Here is a 17,709-nt window from a genome sequence, read left to right as displayed (position 1 = left end):
GCAGCTCCTTTGATCAAGAAGAAAGCATCAGCTTCTGCATACACGATAGATGAAGCACGCGCGCGCGCGCCTGCGTGCACTCATCGTGGATACCGGGCATGCCTGCCGTACGAGAGTTGCGGGCGCTGTCTCGCAGGCCAGTCAGAGTCGACTTTCCGGCCATCACGGCGTGCCCGCCCGCTCCACAGATCCTTGCCGACATTTGCGATTGATCGAGCGACCATGCCCTCGTAAACTCTGCACTCAACCTCACAGACTGGGCCCGTACAGCCTCCACGTTCATAATTAAAGTCCTTCTAAGGAAACATTTGACGAGGCCAGATCGCAAGATCTGCCGTTTGATTCACACAAGGACGCCGAGATGAAGAGGGCAGCCGCTTTCCAGCTGACCTCGGGCTCAGGTGATGGCGAGGAGTCGGAAGAAGGCCAGAATGGATCCGCTGGTGGCGCGGGCGCATTGCAAGGTAGCGGAGCTGACAGAGTGTGAGTGATCGCTCTGTTGTGGATAGAGTGGAGTGGCCGGAGCAGGAGTACTGCCAACGATGTTTGCCTGCCGAGTGGGCGGAGATGCGGCGCATCGTTTGTCGTCACTTTCATGATGCGGTGAAAGCTGCATGGAGTCACTCGGCGTATCGCGGCTCAGAGCTGATCAGCCTCCACCACCGCAGCATCAAGGGTATGCCTAGACGGAAAGGAAGCGGACCCCCCGGTGCGGCAAGTTCAGCGTCAATAGCGGCACCGTCAAGTTCGGCGCCTGGTCGAACTCCTTTCTCTTTTGGTACAGCAGCATCTCCTGCGTCAAATGCTTCTTCCGTACAGGGTAATGCTTTTGGTGCTTCAAGCGGCATTGCATCCGCTCCCGCGACTCCCGCTACTCTCTTTGTGAGTACTCGAGTGCAGAGGGCGGCGAGGCCACCCTGGCGCTCTGAGCTCTCGTAGAAGGCGCTGATGAGGGCGGCATGGAACTTCCACTGACACTCGTGCGTGCCCTTCTTGCGCTCTTCGTAGTCATTTGGCTCTTCTTCAACGAGCAGCGCAACATCCCAAGTCACATCCTCCACTTCTCGACAATCATCCGCTGAATCCTACTACCTGAAACTTAGAGGCCTTAATCACTCCCTTTCTAGCGCACTGGAGGGTGTCCTCAAAGCTGATCCGTTCGCAGACCTCACACACGTTCTTGCTGAGCTAGCGAGTGATTACAAACGGCATAGGAGCAGCACCGATGCTCTTGCTGGGCCGTCTGCGTCCGCAGCAAGATCAACAGAAACGAGTTCGACGTCTCCTGCAGTGCCACCATCTCCCACAGTCTCGAACCCTGCGACGCCTTTTGTCTCCTCACGCCAGGCGAATACTCTAGTAGGACCCCCAAAAGCACCTACTACTCCTTTCACGTTCGGAGGAGTACCTGCAGGTGCCTCTCCAATCACACCGAAAGCAGACCCCAAACCCACACTACTTCCAGGGCAGCCTACCTTTTCTAGCCCATCAGGCGGCTTTTCATTCGCAGGCAAGAGCTTTGGGGCGCCTGCTGAAGGTGATGCACAGGCAACCAAAAGCGTCGCGAAAACACCTAGCAATTCTTCTTCAAGTGCCTCATCATTCGCCTTTGCGCCTGCCGCAGCAGCGAAAGAGGTATCTACGACGATCACGAAGGGCGATGGGGATGTATCACGGGGGGAAGGCAATCGGGCGGAAGGGGCAACCAGCACCACCAGAACCCAACCAGCTGCCTCGCCTTTCTTTGGCTTTGGCCAAGCACATGCAGGCAGCATGAAGGGCGTGGCCACTCCCCACTCTAAGAGTGCAGCTGGCGACTCAAACGTTCAAAGCACGTCATCAGACAAGCCGAGTTCTAATGGAAATTTCAACAAGAGCGGCACGTTTGGATTTGGATCCTCGAGTACCCCTGCTACCCATGACTCTGCAGCCAAAGATGCCGCAACCAAACCGATATTCGCCTTCGGATCCGCTCCAGCAGCGTCATCTACTCCGGCGTCAGCAGCGACCTTCGGCTCTGGCTCAGTGTCGACCACCAATCCTGTCAGCACTCCGTTTTCGTTCGGCGCAAAAGCCGCTAATGCTGCGGAGTCTGCTTCGGGCTCGAGCGCCAGCAAACCTGCGGCGGCTTCTCCGTTCGGTTTTGGCTCTGCATCAGGATCGTCCTCGAGCAACAATCTGCGCTTCTCGTTCGGTTCCTCCTCCGCCTCTTCTACGGACCCCTCAAACATCAGTACGAATGCAACACCCAATGTGGGAGCGAGCAAATCAACATTCTCTTTTGGAGCGTCCAGCAGCCCCTCTGCGGGAGGTACTGGATATGCGGCCACGGGCAACACAAAACCCGGAGGATTCCAATTTGCCTTTGGCAAACCATTGGCTTTTGGAGGATCTGAGCAAGGCTCTGCCGACAAGAAGGATGGCGATGACAAAGCGGATGACAAATGACATTCGCCACGCATGCCTTCCTCTCGAGACTTTCGAGGCTGTGCCGATTTGCGGATCTCGAAGCTCGTTTGTAGAGTTCGTCTTGCTCCGATGTCGATCTACCAACACCTACGCGGCCACCCACTGATTCGCTCTCCATCCCTCGTCTGTCCAGCAGACTGACGCTTTCTGCAGCCTCATCGCTCAATGCATTCGTGGCGCTAGTGTCTTCGTTGATCGTGCGATTGCTGATGGTCTCAGTCGTCCGCGATCCTTTGAAGGAGAGCAGTGTGGATGTTGCCTTCAACTTCACGAGCTGCTGATCTCTTCGCGATTCGCGATTGGAAGTGTTCCACAGTTGATCTTTGAGTCTTGATGAGAGTGAGGTCGAGCAGATTGAGTCACGTGGCGGGCTGATTCTGGGCACGAGCTTCGAGCCGTCGCCCTGCATGCATGGCAGCTGGCAACTATACATCACGCAGCAGAAAGGGCGCTAGGGGGGCTCTGCAGCCGAAGAAGCAACCCCGCATCATTATGCATGAAAATGCACACACACGACTCACTCACTCGCGACTCGTGACTGTGACTTGCCAGCCGTGCGTCTCGATCGCGGTCCATGCTGCAAGCTCATATGCGACAATAAGCTGCGCCAAGGGACTCGCAAAGCTGGCCGTTGATCGAAACGCCGGCATGAGATGGTGCACCTCGCAGCTCACAAATTCGAGTGTGAGTGATCTGCGTTCTGCATTCACATTCGCAGGTTGCAGCAGCGAGAGGCTACATTCCAAGATTTGTTAGAGGAGGATCCGAGCGATTGTTGATTGAAGAATGGTGCAGGCTGCTGATGGGCATCCAATCACGAATGCGAATCCCTCTGTGGAGGAGTGGAAACGCGGGTGGGCACGACACCTAAGCGCGTCACAAAACGCAGGGTGCGCCTTGTGTAGTGCGTGGCACGTAGCAAACCTCAAACCTGACTCACGACTGTTACTGAGCCTTGCAGTTTGAATGTCCATCTTCTGACCCTCCAGCTACCACCCTCCTGATCACCCACGTTCGTCATCATTCGTAGCGCTATCAAGCCTTTCAGCCTGCGTATCACGTTCAATTCTTTGGTCGCTTCACGACTCATCGCCAAGCCGATAGCACCCTGATCTTCACACCTCGTTCGCCCGCTTGCGCAGCGTTTTACTCCAATCCCAATTCGACTCAGTCTGTGAACCATCAGCTGACCGCTGCTGCCCATCGACATTCTTGCGTTCCGCTTCGGACTCAAAAGCTTCTGATCTTCGCCGGACCGTACGCGCTCGAGAAACCCACGACAAAATGGCCAATCCAGCTCCTCAGTCCAAGAGGGGCTCCGTGACTTCGCTCGCCACTTCAGAGAATGCGAATGCACCTGATGGTGAGTCCCATGTCGCTTCATTACTTCCCGATTCATGAAGACGGTTGGTGTCGTTCTCCTGGCTTGAAAAGCGCGCAGGCTGGCGAGGTAGTCGTACAGTCAAGTCCCGCAGTCATTCTTGTGACTCTAGGAAGATGTAGAGCGACGTCGAGCCATGTATTTGGTCGAGTCGTGCGACCCTTTACTGCGTGGGGGGCACCTCGAGCGAAAAGTCCGTGCAGGAGCCCGGGCCCTTCAGGTGTGCACGCTATGTGTGCCACGCACTGTTGTGTCAAATCGCACTCGAAGTCAGACGCTGCTGGGCTTCCTCATTCTTCGTGAATGGCAAGTGCCTCGACGAGACTTGATCGTCCCGCAGCATCAGCCACTCTTGTTGGGTGGAGAGGCGATCAGACCAGGCGGAGTTGCGGCTCATCAGCTGCATGGCTGCAATCGTTGATCAGCATACCAGTCTATTCCGCGTTGTGACATGGAGCCCCCGAGACTCCGCTGGGCCGCTGAAGAAGGGCCCTATATAGCTGTTGCTGTATCGCCATCGCCCATAATAGACACGCAGCAGCTGCTGGGTGCCGTTGCGCAGGTTTCCCGCAATCTGCACTTTAACCTGCGCTCAGAAGCGCACAGCAGCTGGGCTTGATCGAGGCGCCGAGCTGTGCGGAGTGCGTCATGCGCGAGTTCATCTCACCTATATATACCGCGCGCGGCCATGCGCACGCAATTAGGCGCGCGCGTGTGCCAAAGGAGCGTATAGCGAACCGCGGGCGTCTTCGTGCTGCACCATGCGCAGCTTAAACATGATTCGAGATTTCGACATTATTGGTCAAAGTCCAGAGTCTAATTCCCGATTCGATTTCAGGTCCCGCAATTTGTATTCCATGGATGTGGAGTTACTAAGCCCAGACCCGCCCATCGTACTCGGCCTCGCGCGGGCGTAAAGCTCATGCTTTGCTGCTGCATGGCTGCTGCTTGCTGCTGCTTGCCTCGCACTGCATCTTATTTTGGACCGATTTGGCGCGCACGGTCTGCTGGACCCGGTTGGCCCTCTCGCTCGTCAGAATGCACGCATGCGCATATCCTCTCACCAAAACGCGTTCGAACCTCGGTGCCGTCGGCAGCAGCGCGACCATAACACCTTCGTGGCGTTGGTTTGATCGCACTGTCACTGGGTAGGCTCGCGGTCGAGGTTTCAAGTCTTCTTCTTCTTCTATCCAATCATCCACACTCAAGCCGCCCTACCCAAAGTCGCACACCAGCTGGCTGTGCTGCGGCGCACTAGAAGGGGCAGACAGAATTGCTTTCACCTCGTGAAACGAGCGTTCAGTGTGGCATAGCCTTCTTGCACCATGCCAACGCTGCGGTCCAGAGCCTCTTCAGGCTCGCTGAAGCTGAAGCGCGCAGCTTCTGACGCCCGCCATCGCGCCATGTCATCCGTCTCTTCGATCAGCTCAGTAGCCCGCCTGCCGTTCTCCCAGACTGACGAACCCGTGCCTGCTGTCCCTCCCACCTACTCTGCCGACACTTCGATCTCAAACGCTTCTATGGACGATGAACGCATGACCGGAACGTCGTTTCCAACGCGAACTGATGATGACGCCGCCGGGCCTTCCGTACACGATTCATCATCATCGTCCACTCGCGACAAATCTCCATCCAATGGCGTTGCTGGTCCGCGTGCTTCGCGCGCCGTCTCTGCAGTCAACGAGACTGTTTACTCATTCCGTTTGCTGGAAGCCCTGCGTAGTGGTGAGTTGACGTCTGTGGCAGGTCAGGATTACTGCCGCTACAAGCTGATAGGCATTGCCCATGCGCGTTTCCCTGTCTTCAGGAAACCAGACCGAGCTGCACCCTTTTCTCACCAAGGGTGCAGCGCGAGGCGCCGCTGTCAAGGAGCTCACTAGTCCGCTACACCTGGCTGTGCGATGTGCCGAATGTGAGTCACGTTCGTAAATGCGTGTGAGGCAGGTCAAGACAGCTCACGCTGCATTGCATTCTTGATAGACCCAACCATCGAGCTCTGCCTGGAGTACAAATCGGCGACGCTAAATGCAAAGGATTCCATCAATGGCAACACGCCCCTGCACCTTGCCAGTAGCGTAGGAAGGGCAGACGTCGTGCAGCTATTCTTGGACCAAGACGATGTGGACGATACCATCACGAACAATGAGGGCAAGGAACCTATGTCTGTCGCCAAGACGCTTGAAATTGCGCAAATATTTCAAGGTGTGTCTGGCGTCGCCTTTATTGCTGGCTGCGAAGCATGGTGGCTCATCAGCTCTGTATCCTCTTCCCTTCACAGTCTCGCGGGCTGAGCTTAACGTCAAATACTTGCAGACTCTTGAAGCATTTGAGCGCGATCAGGTGGGATCAGACGTACTGCTCGCCTTGCTCGATAGGCCCAGGGTCAAGGCCATCGACTTGAACGCGCAAACCAGACTGTCTGGCACTACCTTGCTGCACGAAGCTGTTCGCAGAAAAGATCCCAAACTCATCGAGACGGCGGTCCGCAAGGGTGCGGACATCTTCTGCCGCAATCGAAAGGGACGCCGGGCGGTGGAGACGACCAAGGACGAGAAGATCAGAGCTCTGCTACAGCAGCTGTCGAATGCGGATGCTGCGCGGGCTGTGCAGCAGTCTGCAGCAGGTTTGCCACCGATCTTCCGCGGCTACCTTGCCAAGTGGACGAACATTGCCGGCGGATACAAGACTCGGTGGTTCGTCCTCGAAAACGGCATTTTATCCTACTACCACACGCAGGAAGAGGAGGGCAAACAGTCGAGGGGTTCGACCAATCTGCGATTCGCCAAGATTCGCGCGGACACCAACGACAAGCATCGATTCGAGGTGCATTCCGATGCGTCGCGCGGATCAGCTTCAAAGCTCTTCTTGCGGGGTTCGCATCCTGTCGAGAGAGCTCGATGGGTGCAGGTGCTTCAACAGACCGTAGACTTCTTCGAAATGGAGCGCGCTCCCAGCAGATCCGACTCGCATAGCGCTCAAAGCGTTCGAGGGTCGATCAGAACACCCTCCACGACCAGCTTGCTGGACAACACTTCTACATCCCACGTTCCTGCCGGCACCAAGGGAGTGCCAGGGGGAACCGTGTCAGTGCCATCTAGGACTGGCACGCCATTCCGCAACATCTCCATGGCGGCTACTCCTACGATTCCGGAGGGCGGTCAGCCTGCTCTTGTGGCGCCTGTGCCACGAGCAGCTCCTGCAGGCGGCATCCTCGAGCGCAGCGACTCGAGCACTGGCGGTCGTGCGCCCTCCGTTCGTTCCTTGCAGGTCGGACGCACACCCAGCCTCGCCAGTCTAGGATCTCATACACCATCCGACGAGAAGGAGGCGGAGCTCAGCAACGAGGTTGACAATGATGATCGACCTCGTGGTATCCCCTACGAAGATTCGATTGCTCTACTCAGCACCAACCTGCGCACCCAGGTCGAACTCGCGCACCAGCTTGCGAGCAGCTTGAATGCTCCTCCTGCAGCATCGACCACACAGCCGCCCGACCGCACGAGCTTCATGTCGACACGCGCGGCTTTCCAAGCTAGTCCGGAAGGCGTGCGCGACGCTTTGCAAGATGCTATCAAGAACAGCGCTAGCCTGCTAGCTCGCTACCAAGAAATCGTATCAGAGCGAGAAGCTTACTTGCTGCGGCGTTATGAACAAGAGGTGAGCGGAGATGCTGATCGCGTGCAAACGCTGGGTTCGTACTCACTCAATTCTTTTGGTCCCACAGATACAAGCCAAGCGGCTGTGGGAAGAGAACATGCGCGTTCTGGCGCAGCAGCATGCGGATATGGAGCGCCAGCTCTCGGAAGCTGTAGAGGAGAATGCTCGACGCCGCAAGGCGCTTAGGGGCATGAGGGACGTCATCGCCAGCTCGCCCGCCGGCACCATCTCGAGCCCACGTGGTGGGGTCGCTTCTCCTGTCGGCGCAGACACGTTTGCATCGCCTCAGGGCTCTTTGGCTCTTCGTCGGCAAGGGGCTGAGGGCGCTCTCCAGCTCGGCGAGTCGGTGCCGGCGCCTCTTTCGGGCCCAGCTGCTACCCTGGACAGCCTGCTTTCCGAAGACACCGCGCAGGACGCCGATGACGAATTCTTTGACGCGATCGACAATGACAATCTGCCCGGCCTTGTCGTGGAAACGCCTTTGGTGTCCGCAAAAGATGCGAGACAGGATGCGACGTGGCCAAAGGAGTTCGATTCGAAGCGCATCGATGAGGATGCTTACGAGCCCTACAAGCGCTTGCGCACAAAGCTGCCCATTGGCCACGACGAGAGACCTAGCGTCTCTCTGTGGGCTGTGCTCAAGAATAACATTGGCAAGGATTTGACGAAGATCACATTCCCCGTCGCTTTCAATGAGCCAACATCGATGCTCCAGCGAATGGCGGAAGACCTAGAATTTCCCGGCTGTCTAGATGCCGCGGCCTCTTCATCCGAGTCTTCGAAGCGTCTCGCTTTCGTAGCAGCGTTTGCAGCATCAAATTATTCCAGCACCATTGGTCGCATTGCCAAGCCGTTCAATCCGATTCTGGGAGAGACTTTCGAGTATTGCTCAGCCGGCAGCAGTCCATACCGCTACGTCAGTGAACAAGTTTCGCACCACCCACCTAAATCTGCATGCTTGGCCGAAGCACCGCTATGGAATTATATGGGCAGCGTCGACGCGAAGTCCAAATTCACTGGCCGCAGCTTCGAGATCACGCCGACTGGTGTCGCTCATGTGGAACTCAAGCTGCCCACAGAGTACTGCAAGAACGCGATCAAGCCACTCCCAGCTGCAAAGGGTATGGTCGAAAAGCGCGTGGTGGAACATTACAGCTGGAGTAAGGTCACGACGGTTGTGTCTGGCTTCTTGACCGGCTCAATTACCATCGATCATGTTGGCACACTGGCGGTCAAGAACCATGCAACCAACGAAAAGTGCGAGCTGAACTTCCGCCCACGCGGTTGGAGAGGAGGCAACGCATGCGAGATCCGTGGAGCAGTTTACGATGCTGCAGGTCAGGTGCTCTGGGACATCGCAGGCAGGTGGAGCACCCAGCTCGTTGCTCGTAGACGTGCCGCTGGGCAGGCGGACCTGAATCCGGATGAAGACATCGGACATGGCGGTACTGGAGCCGAGTACGTTCTGCTCTGGCGCAACAATCCGAAGCCTCCTGCGGCCTTCAACCTCACCGCATTCGCTGCTACTCTCAACTCCTTGCCTAGTGGGCTTGAGACGTGGTTGCCACCTACCGACTGTCGCCTCCGACCAGACTTGTCTGCAGTGAGTTCTCGAAATCGGCTTCATGCAGGCTGAATTCGAGCTGATCGTGTGTGTCTCATCTGATCTGCAGTTCGAAAGCGGACGGTTCTCGGAAGCTGACGTGCTCAAGGGCAAGCTGGAGGACCACCAAAGAGCAACACGTCGCAAGAGAGAGGCTGGTGAACTACCACCTCACAAGCCCCGCTGGTTCAAAGAGATCATCGAGCCAGACTCGGGAGAGTCAATGTACGAAGCTTTGAGAACTCAAGGTGCCAGTGGAGAGCCTGAGGCCGAGTACTGGGCGGAACGCTCGCGCGTCGGCAAGGAGCGGGTGAGCGGCGACAAGGATGCTGCTTGGAAGGGCGCCGATCCCATCTTTGGCGATCTCACCGCCTCGCGAGCTAGACCATGATAGCCCATCCATTGTGCGCTGCGCGGAAACGTGCGGGACTGCCCCCCAAATGCTCTTGCGCCCCTCACACGCCTCTTAATTCGCTTCTGGAATGCTTCATTGAGATTTTGGCCGAGCGCCTCGCGTTCTTGTCCCTCTATACCTCTATATACACTCGGTGCCAAACGCTCTGTACGCGCTTTCAAATCAATGACGCTGTGACTAAGATTACAGCGCGCCGCTGCTCACAATCGGCGTGCGCGCAACGCGGAGGTGAAAGTGATCGCAATCAAGGGCGAGCGTAGATCAAGCATCGTGATGAAGCTTCGCTAAGCTTCTTGATCTCCTTCATGATCGCGGATTGAATGATGATCACCATGCGACGATAGGCCCGTGCCGGGCATCAAGGTCCGAGAGAACCAAGCTGATGCAGCTAGCTAGCCATCCCCCTCTACAGGCATGTAGGGATTCAGCAGCATTGATGACTGATTCATATGTACCTATGCGGCTCAGGAACATTCGCAACCTCAACCATTCGTGATTCGTTGCCTGTTCGGCCTGCTGGCTCTCCCTGCAATGACATATACTCAGGCACGGCCTCAGATTGACTGAGGACGAGGCAAGTAAGTGTTTGGGGGGGGGGGGGAACACAAGACGCACGCAACGACGCGATTGCGCTTGAGTTCGCCAGGAGCAATTGCCCTATATTGTTGCGCGAAAAGGGGCGCGGGGGCGCAGACGGCAAAACGTCAATCAAATGCATTCGTGAGTTGATTGTGCCGTGAATATGAGCGTCAGCTACGATGCCGATGTCACTTCATTCATCTGCGGTAGCGCAGACGAGGGGGAGCACGGATCTCGTTCGTAGACGGATGAGCGGCGGCGGAGGAGCCAAATATTGTCCGTGTTGTTGTTGCTCTTCCCCACCAACTCGCAAAGACATGCACAGCACGGGCGCGGTGCGTTGCGGCGTGGCGTTTAGCTGCATGTGCGACGTCCATTCCATGCATTCATCATGCAGAGAAGATCTCGACGTGATTCTGTTGCACAGGGTCAGCCTACGGCCCACAGCAGACTTGCTCCAACGGGCACGCGGCAATGACAACGACTTCGATGCCGTGCCGGCATAGGTACCGGCACCGCAGACAATCATCAGCACTTGCTGCATGATGTATACCCGCTGTGAGTATACCGACACCCGCGGAAATTATAATCAAGCGATCGATCTACCTTGCAATAACGAATGCTCCTTCGCGCTTCAAAGAGCGTCACAAAGGCATCCGGAGCAAGTCTAAGTAAGCGCTCAGCTTTGCAAAGTCAGAGCGGCAGGGGTTCGTTGAGCGGCAGGGGTTCGTTCTTTTTTTTTTTTGGGTTGGCTCGCACTTCGTGCTGAAGGGTGGTGGCACAGCTGTTTGTATGTGGTAATCGCGCGCAGACTGTCAGAGCAGCGATTCGGTGTGCGGATCACCTCCTACGTCGATGCGACCACCAACGTGGACGGGTCCATCCAGGCGAAGTCACGATCGAGCCTCTTCTTCATAGCATCACTGATTGGAGAAGTGATCGTCAGGATCTCCATCAAAGCTCGTTTCACTGCTGTTCTGTCGATATCGTTACATTAGACAGCTCAGGCTGTGCTCGCTTCGTCATCTCAGGCTATCCGAGCAGCCTCCAGCAACCTCTGGAACGTTTCAACATGCCGCCTCCACGAAACGCAGTCCTTGCACTGCTGGGCTGCGTGCTCGTCGCGGCACATGCTCAAGCTGGGAAAAGGCATTCCGCTGAACTGCACCGTCGATCAACCGAAGACGTGAGTCTCACTTCCCTGTTCGACAAGCTCGGCATCAAGATTCCATTCTTGGGCGCCGTCCCTTCTGGCGGAGACCGCGATTCCCTTTCCTTCAACTCCGACAACTCCAATGCCGCCGACGTCGCCAAAGTTGCACGGGATGCGCTTCGAAAAGCGGAAGAGGCGCTCGAGGGAGCGGAAAAGGAGCTGAACGATTCGCTGCATTTACCGTTGCGCAAGCTTTCAGCCAGCCATCGCATCGACGCATCTGCCCTGTCACTGCTCCATGCACGTCAACATCAGCAGAGCATCGTGGCGCCCTTTGCCGACGGAGGAGCTGGATGGGTCGAATCTTTCAGGATAGCGCAAGACCTCGTTGGCAAGATGACGCTGGAGGAGAAGGCAAATATGACGGCGGGTGCGAATGGCCCGTGCATCGGCTCTACCGGCTCTGTTCCCCGTCTCGGCATTCCTTCGCTCTGCTTCAGCGACGGACCCACGGGTGTGCGTCAAGCTTTGAACGTCTCCCAGTTCCCAGCAGAAGTGACTGTCGGGGCTACTTGGGACCTTGATCTGGTTGGCAAAAGAGCCACGGCAATGGCTGAAGAGTTCAGAGATATCGGCATTAATGTCATGTTTGCTCCCGTCACCGGTGGACCTCTTGGTCGCAGTCCGCAAGGAGGTCGTAATTGGGAAGGTTTTGCTACGGATGAGTATCTCACCGGGCGGGCTTCTTATGTGAGCGTCAAGGATGCCCAAGCTGCCGGCATCGTGGCGGGAGCCAAACATTTCATCTTCTATGAGCAAGAAACTTCTAGAAATGTCAGGACCATCTTGCCAGTCCTTCAGCAGCCTATCGACTCTGTGGTAGATGACAAGACGGCCCACGAGCTCTACATGGTGCCCTTTGCTGAAGCCATCAGGGCCGGGGCGGGGCAGATCATGTGCTCGTACAACAAGATCAACGGCACCCACGCCTGTGAGAGCTCGAAGAGTCTCGCGGGGCTTTTGAAGACCGAGCTGAATTTTCAAGGTGAGCTCGTGAGCGATTTGCACAGGCCCAATTCTGCACAAATCTGACACCACAGCCTGCCTCTAGGCCACGTCGTCTCTGATTATGGAGGAGCATGGAGCGACTCCACCGTAGGATTGGACGTTCTCATGCCAGGCGATGGCCTCTACGGAGTTCAACCAAATTTCTTTGGCTCTCACGGCTCGAAACTGATCGAAAACGTCGAGAACGGCAAGCTGACTGAAACGCGTTTGGACGACATGGTCATTCGTCTGTTGACACCCATCTTGCAGTACCAAGGTGGTGATTTGAGCAAGCTTCTGCCGAACCCCGATCAGCTCAATGTCAAGCCTACCGGCAATAAGAATGTCCAGGGAGACCACCATCAGATCATTCGCCAGATTGGAACTGAAAGTCTGACCCTCTTGAAGAACACCGTGGATGGCAAGACTGGGTCTGGTGGTGCTACTGGATTGCCGCTTGACCTGAACAAAATCAAGAAGAGTAGGTTATCTGCTCTGTATGTCTGGCGCTCGACTTGCAGCTCTGCTGACACGAGCCCGACGCCCGGCTGTGCCCAGTCGCGGTATCAGGTCAAGATGCGGTGTCCTCTCTGGACAATCGTAAAACCTGCAACAAGTGAGCCCAGTTGTCGCGTGCGCAGGGACCTGGATGCAATGTGGTATAGGCTGACACTTTCACCTCTCAAGTCTGGGCGAATGTGTCTTGAAGGATTTCCAAGGCGTTGTTACTACTGGCACGGGATCCGGTTCCACCACTCCGCCCTACATTATCGATCCGCTAGCTGCCATTCGGAGCTACATCGCCAAAGCGGACAAGGACAGAGCAGTGACAGTCACTAGTTCACCCAACCCTTTCGTCTTCCTTGGAGCAGTGTGGGAGGCGAAAAATGCGGATGTCGCCCTCGTCTTTGTAAGCGCCACGGCTGGAGAGGCGAGCGACCGTAACGCGGATCTCAAACTCGACCACAATGGTGAAGATCTCATCAAGGCGGTTGCCGCTGCCAACAATAACACCAGTGAGTGTGCTTCGTGTTGCTCGCCATGTCTTTGCTAGTGTGGTTCGACGTGTTGATGTTGATGAAGCGTGCTGTTGCGTAGTTGTGATCATACACGGTCCAGGTCCCGTTATTGTCGAGGATTGGATTGATCTGCCAAACATTCGCGCCGTCTTGTACGCCTACTACCCTGGGCAAGAAGCCGGCTCATCTCTCACACCTGTTCTTTTCGGAGATGAATCGCCGTCCGGCAAGGTGCGTGAAGCTTCACGCGCGGCATAGCGCAGCCAGCCTCACATGCCCTTGCCTTCTTTCGCGCACGGCAGCTTCCTTTTGTGATGGCGAAGAAAACCTCAGACTGGCCCGCCAACACCCTTGTCAAGACGTTGAGCCTGAACCCCCAAGCGACGTTTGCTGAAAAGCTACTGATCGATTGGCGTTGGCTGGACGCCAAGAACATCGCTCCGCGCTTCCCCTTTGGCTTTGGTCTCTCCTACACCACCTTCTCTTATGGGGAATTGCAAGTTAAAAAGCAGTTCAAGGCGGACTCGACATCCATCCAAAGGACAAAGGAACCCTTCGTCAGCTCAGTTTCGCCCGGCGACTCTCTGTACGACGAGCTCTTCAGCGTGAACCTGCCCATCACCAACACGGGTGATCGCACAGGTAAAGAGGTGGTGCAGCTCTACTTGTCGTATCCCGCTTCTGCCACACAGCAACCTCCTCACGCGTTGCGCGGATTCGCAAAAGTGCAAATCGCGGCAGGCCAAACTCGAACCGTCAGCATGCAGCTTACAAGGAAGGACTTGTCCATCTGGGACGTGGTGCAGCAGAAATGGGTCATCCCGCGAGGCACCTTTACGCTCTTTGCAGCAAAGAGCAGTGCCGACTGGACCAACGCCAAAAAGGCCAATTTCACTGTCTGAGTTGATCTCTGATCATGCTCGTCCGTCGAGTGCCATTGTTGCACTGCTCAGTTCGCTCCATACCAGTTGCCTTCTTGCGCTTCTGTCTAATGCATACATTGCCTCCATCGTACTCCATCAGTCCGCTCCGAAGAATCTTGAAGTGACCTAGGGATGTGCGCTCATCTGTCAATTCAGCTATCATCTCACGTCCAGCGGCCTCGATTCAAGACTGCTTTGGAATAGTTCCGATTCGAATTCCGATGAGAACAAACGACAATCTACTGAGGTGGAGGAGCGTAATGATAGGGCGATTGTTGCTGTTGGTGATGACTTGGAGGCAGAGAAGTCTGATGCGGGTAATGATGACCGGAAGGCGGCGGAGGAGGGGCGCCGTGCTGTTGCGGGTACATCTGTTGGTGCGAAGCATGGGAGTGGGGTGGAGGCGGATGACTCTGCAGCTCATGAGATGGTGGATGAGGAGCTGCATATACTGCTCCAGGAGGCGGAGTAGGCGGAATGTAGACTCCCGGGGGGGCTTGGACGGGCAGACCTGGCGTCGGAGCACCTTGAGGTGGGGGCGGAGGCCAACTTTGAGCGCTGGGTATCGGAGGCTGCCCATACATGTACTGGCCCGGTGCGGCTACGCCACTCTGTGTACCGTACTGGGGTGCCTGTTGAGGCGACTCGCAATCGGGAGAGAGGTGAGCACAATGACTTCGCAGCGAATTTGGGCGCCAAAGAGCTCACCGAAACGTAATACTGCTGCGCAGGTGGAGGATGGTGATGTGAAGGGATGCCATACTCGCTCGGAGGAGGTTGTGTCGACGGAAGGGGCCGATGAGCCACAGAGGGAGGTGAAGAATGAGCTGGCATGGCGAAGAACGATTGAGGCGGTGGCGGCGGGGCGTAGATGCTGCTTTGTGTCGTTGAGTGAGCTACCGAAGGTGACGGCGAAGGGGCACGCGGTGGCGGAGGGGCGGGAGGTTGGCTCAGATGCGTCGAAGACTGATAAAGTGACCTGCGAGTAGTGAGAGCTAGATGTTTGTGGGAGAGTACAGCGCAACGCACCACAACGTCAGCGTACTCACTGTGCGTTGACCACAGAAGCTGTTGGCGGTGGTGGAACGTTGGGCAAAGCGTGGTAGCTTGCCGTGGAATGAGGACGAGGCGCAGGAGAGGGTGCTCTAGGCGGTTCATAGCCTTGCGAAGGCTGAGATGGAGGTGGAGGAAGACCAGCTTGAGGATGATAGTTCGGATGCTGCTGTTGCTGCTGATGTTGCGACGGCGGCGGTGCGGGTGATTGCTGTGGCTGCGAGTATCCGTACGCTTGAGTATAAACCTGTTGCGGCTGTGGTGGGTCCTGCAGGTAGGCATGACCCGGAGGAGCCGAAGAAGGATGTATTGGTGGTGTTGGCGCTACGGGTGGTGGATATGCGTATGCCTGTTGAGGCTGTTGCGGAGGCCCAGGCTGGCCACTGTACGCGTACGGCGAAGGTGACTGTGGCGGGGCAGGTGCACCATGCGGACTAGGCGTCGGTTGTGGCGGGGCCCAGTGATTACTTGGCGTGGGTGGTGGCAAGGGTCTCTCAGCTAGATTCGACTGACTACTGAAGCTCATCGAGCTCATAGGCCGCAACAGCTCATCGGCCAATTCTCCTCCCGGCCAATTCTGCGCACCAGGTCGCAGGGTCGCTGTAGAGCTCGTCGAGGAAGGATGACCGCTGGCAGAGTAAGGGATGCTGCTGATGGCGTCGCTTGAGTTTTGTTGAGCGTGATGGCTGGCTTTTGGTGGCGGATAAGAGCCGGTTCGTAAGGTAGCGGAGGGATCCTGAGTGCGTGATGGAGGCGCAGGCGAGGGCGCTCGCATGGTAGATGGCGCGTATGGGGGCGTGTATGCGCTGATCTGGGCTAAGCTTGAGCTTGGCCTCAGGGTTGAGGGAATCTCGTCAGGGGTCGAGCTGAAGGAGCCAAGATCGCCATGTGTCCTTGAGTGGCTCATGGTGGAAGCTGCACTTGATTGCGCCTCGTGACCAGCTCCTGCTCCGCTAAAGCTTGCCCTGCCCGGACGCATGGACGATGGAATTGGGGCGTGGCCGCTTGGATTCGCTGCAGCCTTCGCAGGTAGTCTAGGAGCCACCTCAAATTCGTCGTCAATGTCTGCGACGAAAGTGCCAGCTCCTCCATAAGTGCCGTTACCAGAGACCACTGGCTTCGCTGCCTTTTTCTTTCTAGGCGGAGCGGCCTGCAAGGCGCGACCCGAAGTCCCAGTCAGCATCGACTCGACTGCAGCTTCCTCTGCTACGCTCTATGGCACTCACCGATGAATAAAACGTAAGTTCGAGATAGACCTCTCCCGCATACCGATCTTTTGCTTTGATGGTGACCCATTCTGCCGAGTTCGTGAAGCAGCGTTGATACAGCCGCATCAATGAGTATAGATCGCTCGTGCGACTCAACTCCAAACTAGCACTTGCCAGCCCGACTCACCATCAAATTCGCCCGTTTTGAGCGTTTCCGTCAAGTCTATCATGCCCTCGCCAATGAACTCGGGCTCGTTCTTGTCATCAGCATAGCAAGTCACTTTGAGCGCCTTGTTGGTGGTCGCTTTGCCCTTTTTGGCTGCGGAAGTCGACGAGCCCGCCTTGAGCGTAGCATTCGCGTCTACATCCCCGTCTCCCGCAGTCCTCTTCAACATATCTTCCACATCTTCAAATATCTCGAAATGCAGCTGAGAATCCCAGACCGGATGTTGGCCTCCCTTCTTATCGGGATCGGTCTTTTGAGTTTCTGAGCCCAGAGTCAAGACACAGTAGGGATCTTGCTTGCCGATGCTCCGCTTGTTTGGAAGATTCTTGGCCTTCAAGACGACGCAGACCAGCGTCCCGCGGTGTCGAGGCTCCGCAGCCGATGTCATCTTGAAACGAGTTTGGGGAAGCTGGTGATCCGTGTACTTGCCGATTCAGTCGGCAATCTGGGCCAGAGCGTTCTGATGAGCGTCGAGATGCAGCTGTTCCGATCTCCCAAGGCGGCAATCGAAATCCTCCTTCGTGTGAGTCGCGACGCGAGCTTTGCTCTGCTACGTGGCGGCCTCCGCGGAATATCAAGAGCTCATTCGTCGAGCTTAGATCAACCTGGCAGCGGAGGTGCTGATGGGAGTATCAGTCCGCTGGGATTGGGTACAGTGTAGGAAGCTTTGTGGGTATTCTGAAGCGACGAGAAGGCAGGCTGAACGAATGCTCGCTGCAGAGTCAACACACAACAGTCACGAATGACGTCCAAGTCCTTCGATGGTCCGCTGCATGGTTGGTTGGCTGGCTGGTTCACCGCCGCGGGAACACAAATCCAACGCGCGCGCGCGTATGTCAAGGGGCTGTGTCGGTTCACCAACAGGCATTTATGAAAAGAAGTCAAAGGCTGTAATCCACGCGTTGAGTGCATTACGACTCGACTTCAACGCTCCTTCTAATCAAATTCTATGCGACCTCAGATCTAAGTCCCCGAA

General features: G+C 56.3%; 5 protein-coding genes across 5 annotated transcripts; 3 read left to right on the top strand and 2 right to left on the bottom strand.

Annotated features, from left to right (window-relative positions):
* Nucleotides 1–202: 202 nt before the first annotated feature.
* IE81DRAFT_319194 (hypothetical protein) lies at nucleotides 203–2,750 on the top strand. Its single transcript, XM_025512650.1, has 3 exons — nucleotides 203–483; nucleotides 669–882; nucleotides 1,009–2,750. Exons 1-3 carry the CDS (start codon nucleotides 362–364, stop codon nucleotides 2,446–2,448), a joined length of 1,776 nt encoding a protein of 591 aa, XP_025373468.1. The 5' UTR covers nucleotides 203–361; the 3' UTR covers nucleotides 2,449–2,750.
* A 560-nt stretch (nucleotides 2,751–3,310) lies between these two features.
* Nucleotides 3,311–4,085, bottom strand: IE81DRAFT_3831 (hypothetical protein). Its single transcript, XM_025517290.1, has one exon. It carries the CDS (start codon nucleotides 3,866–3,868, stop codon nucleotides 3,395–3,397), a length of 474 nt encoding a protein of 157 aa, XP_025373467.1. The 5' UTR covers nucleotides 3,869–4,085; the 3' UTR covers nucleotides 3,311–3,394.
* A 1,090-nt stretch (nucleotides 4,086–5,175) lies between these two features.
* On the top strand, nucleotides 5,176–9,819 carry IE81DRAFT_351081 (hypothetical protein; the record flags this gene model as incomplete). Its single annotated transcript, XM_025516621.1, has 7 exons — nucleotides 5,176–5,575; nucleotides 5,658–5,762; nucleotides 5,831–6,052; nucleotides 6,129–7,507; nucleotides 7,575–9,110; nucleotides 9,139–9,156; nucleotides 9,181–9,819. 7 exons carry the CDS (start codon nucleotides 5,176–5,178, stop codon nucleotides 9,499–9,501), a joined length of 3,981 nt encoding a protein of 1,326 aa, XP_025373466.1. The 3' UTR covers nucleotides 9,502–9,819.
* A 1,357-nt stretch (nucleotides 9,820–11,176) lies between these two features.
* IE81DRAFT_351067 (glycoside hydrolase) lies at nucleotides 11,177–14,446 on the top strand (the record flags this gene model as incomplete). Its single annotated transcript, XM_025516620.1, has 6 exons — nucleotides 11,177–12,302; nucleotides 12,369–12,785; nucleotides 12,863–12,920; nucleotides 12,992–13,320; nucleotides 13,403–13,554; nucleotides 13,626–14,446. The coding sequence occupies 6 exons, from the start codon at nucleotides 11,177–11,179 to the stop codon at nucleotides 14,223–14,225; spliced, it is 2,682 nt and encodes an 893-aa protein (XP_025373465.1). The 3' UTR covers nucleotides 14,226–14,446.
* IE81DRAFT_319191 (hypothetical protein) lies at nucleotides 14,314–17,488 on the bottom strand. Its single transcript, XM_025512649.1, has 5 exons — nucleotides 16,695–17,488; nucleotides 16,526–16,596; nucleotides 15,296–16,449; nucleotides 14,955–15,225; nucleotides 14,314–14,878 (listed from the first exon to the last, which is right to left on the bottom strand). Exons 1-5 carry the CDS (start codon nucleotides 17,119–17,121, stop codon nucleotides 14,486–14,488), a joined length of 2,316 nt encoding a protein of 771 aa, XP_025373464.1. The 5' UTR covers nucleotides 17,122–17,488; the 3' UTR covers nucleotides 14,314–14,485.
* Between the last annotated feature and the right edge of the window lie 221 nt (nucleotides 17,489–17,709).

Source organism: Ceraceosorus guamensis (assembly GCF_003144195.1).
Source record: "Ceraceosorus guamensis strain MCA 4658 unplaced genomic scaffold IE81scaffold_1, whole genome shotgun sequence".
NCBI lineage: Eukaryota > Fungi > Basidiomycota > Exobasidiomycetes > Ceraceosorales > Ceraceosoraceae > Ceraceosorus > Ceraceosorus guamensis.
Note: the sequence above shows the minus strand (reverse complement) of the source record. Positions and strands in the feature narration are given on the sequence as shown.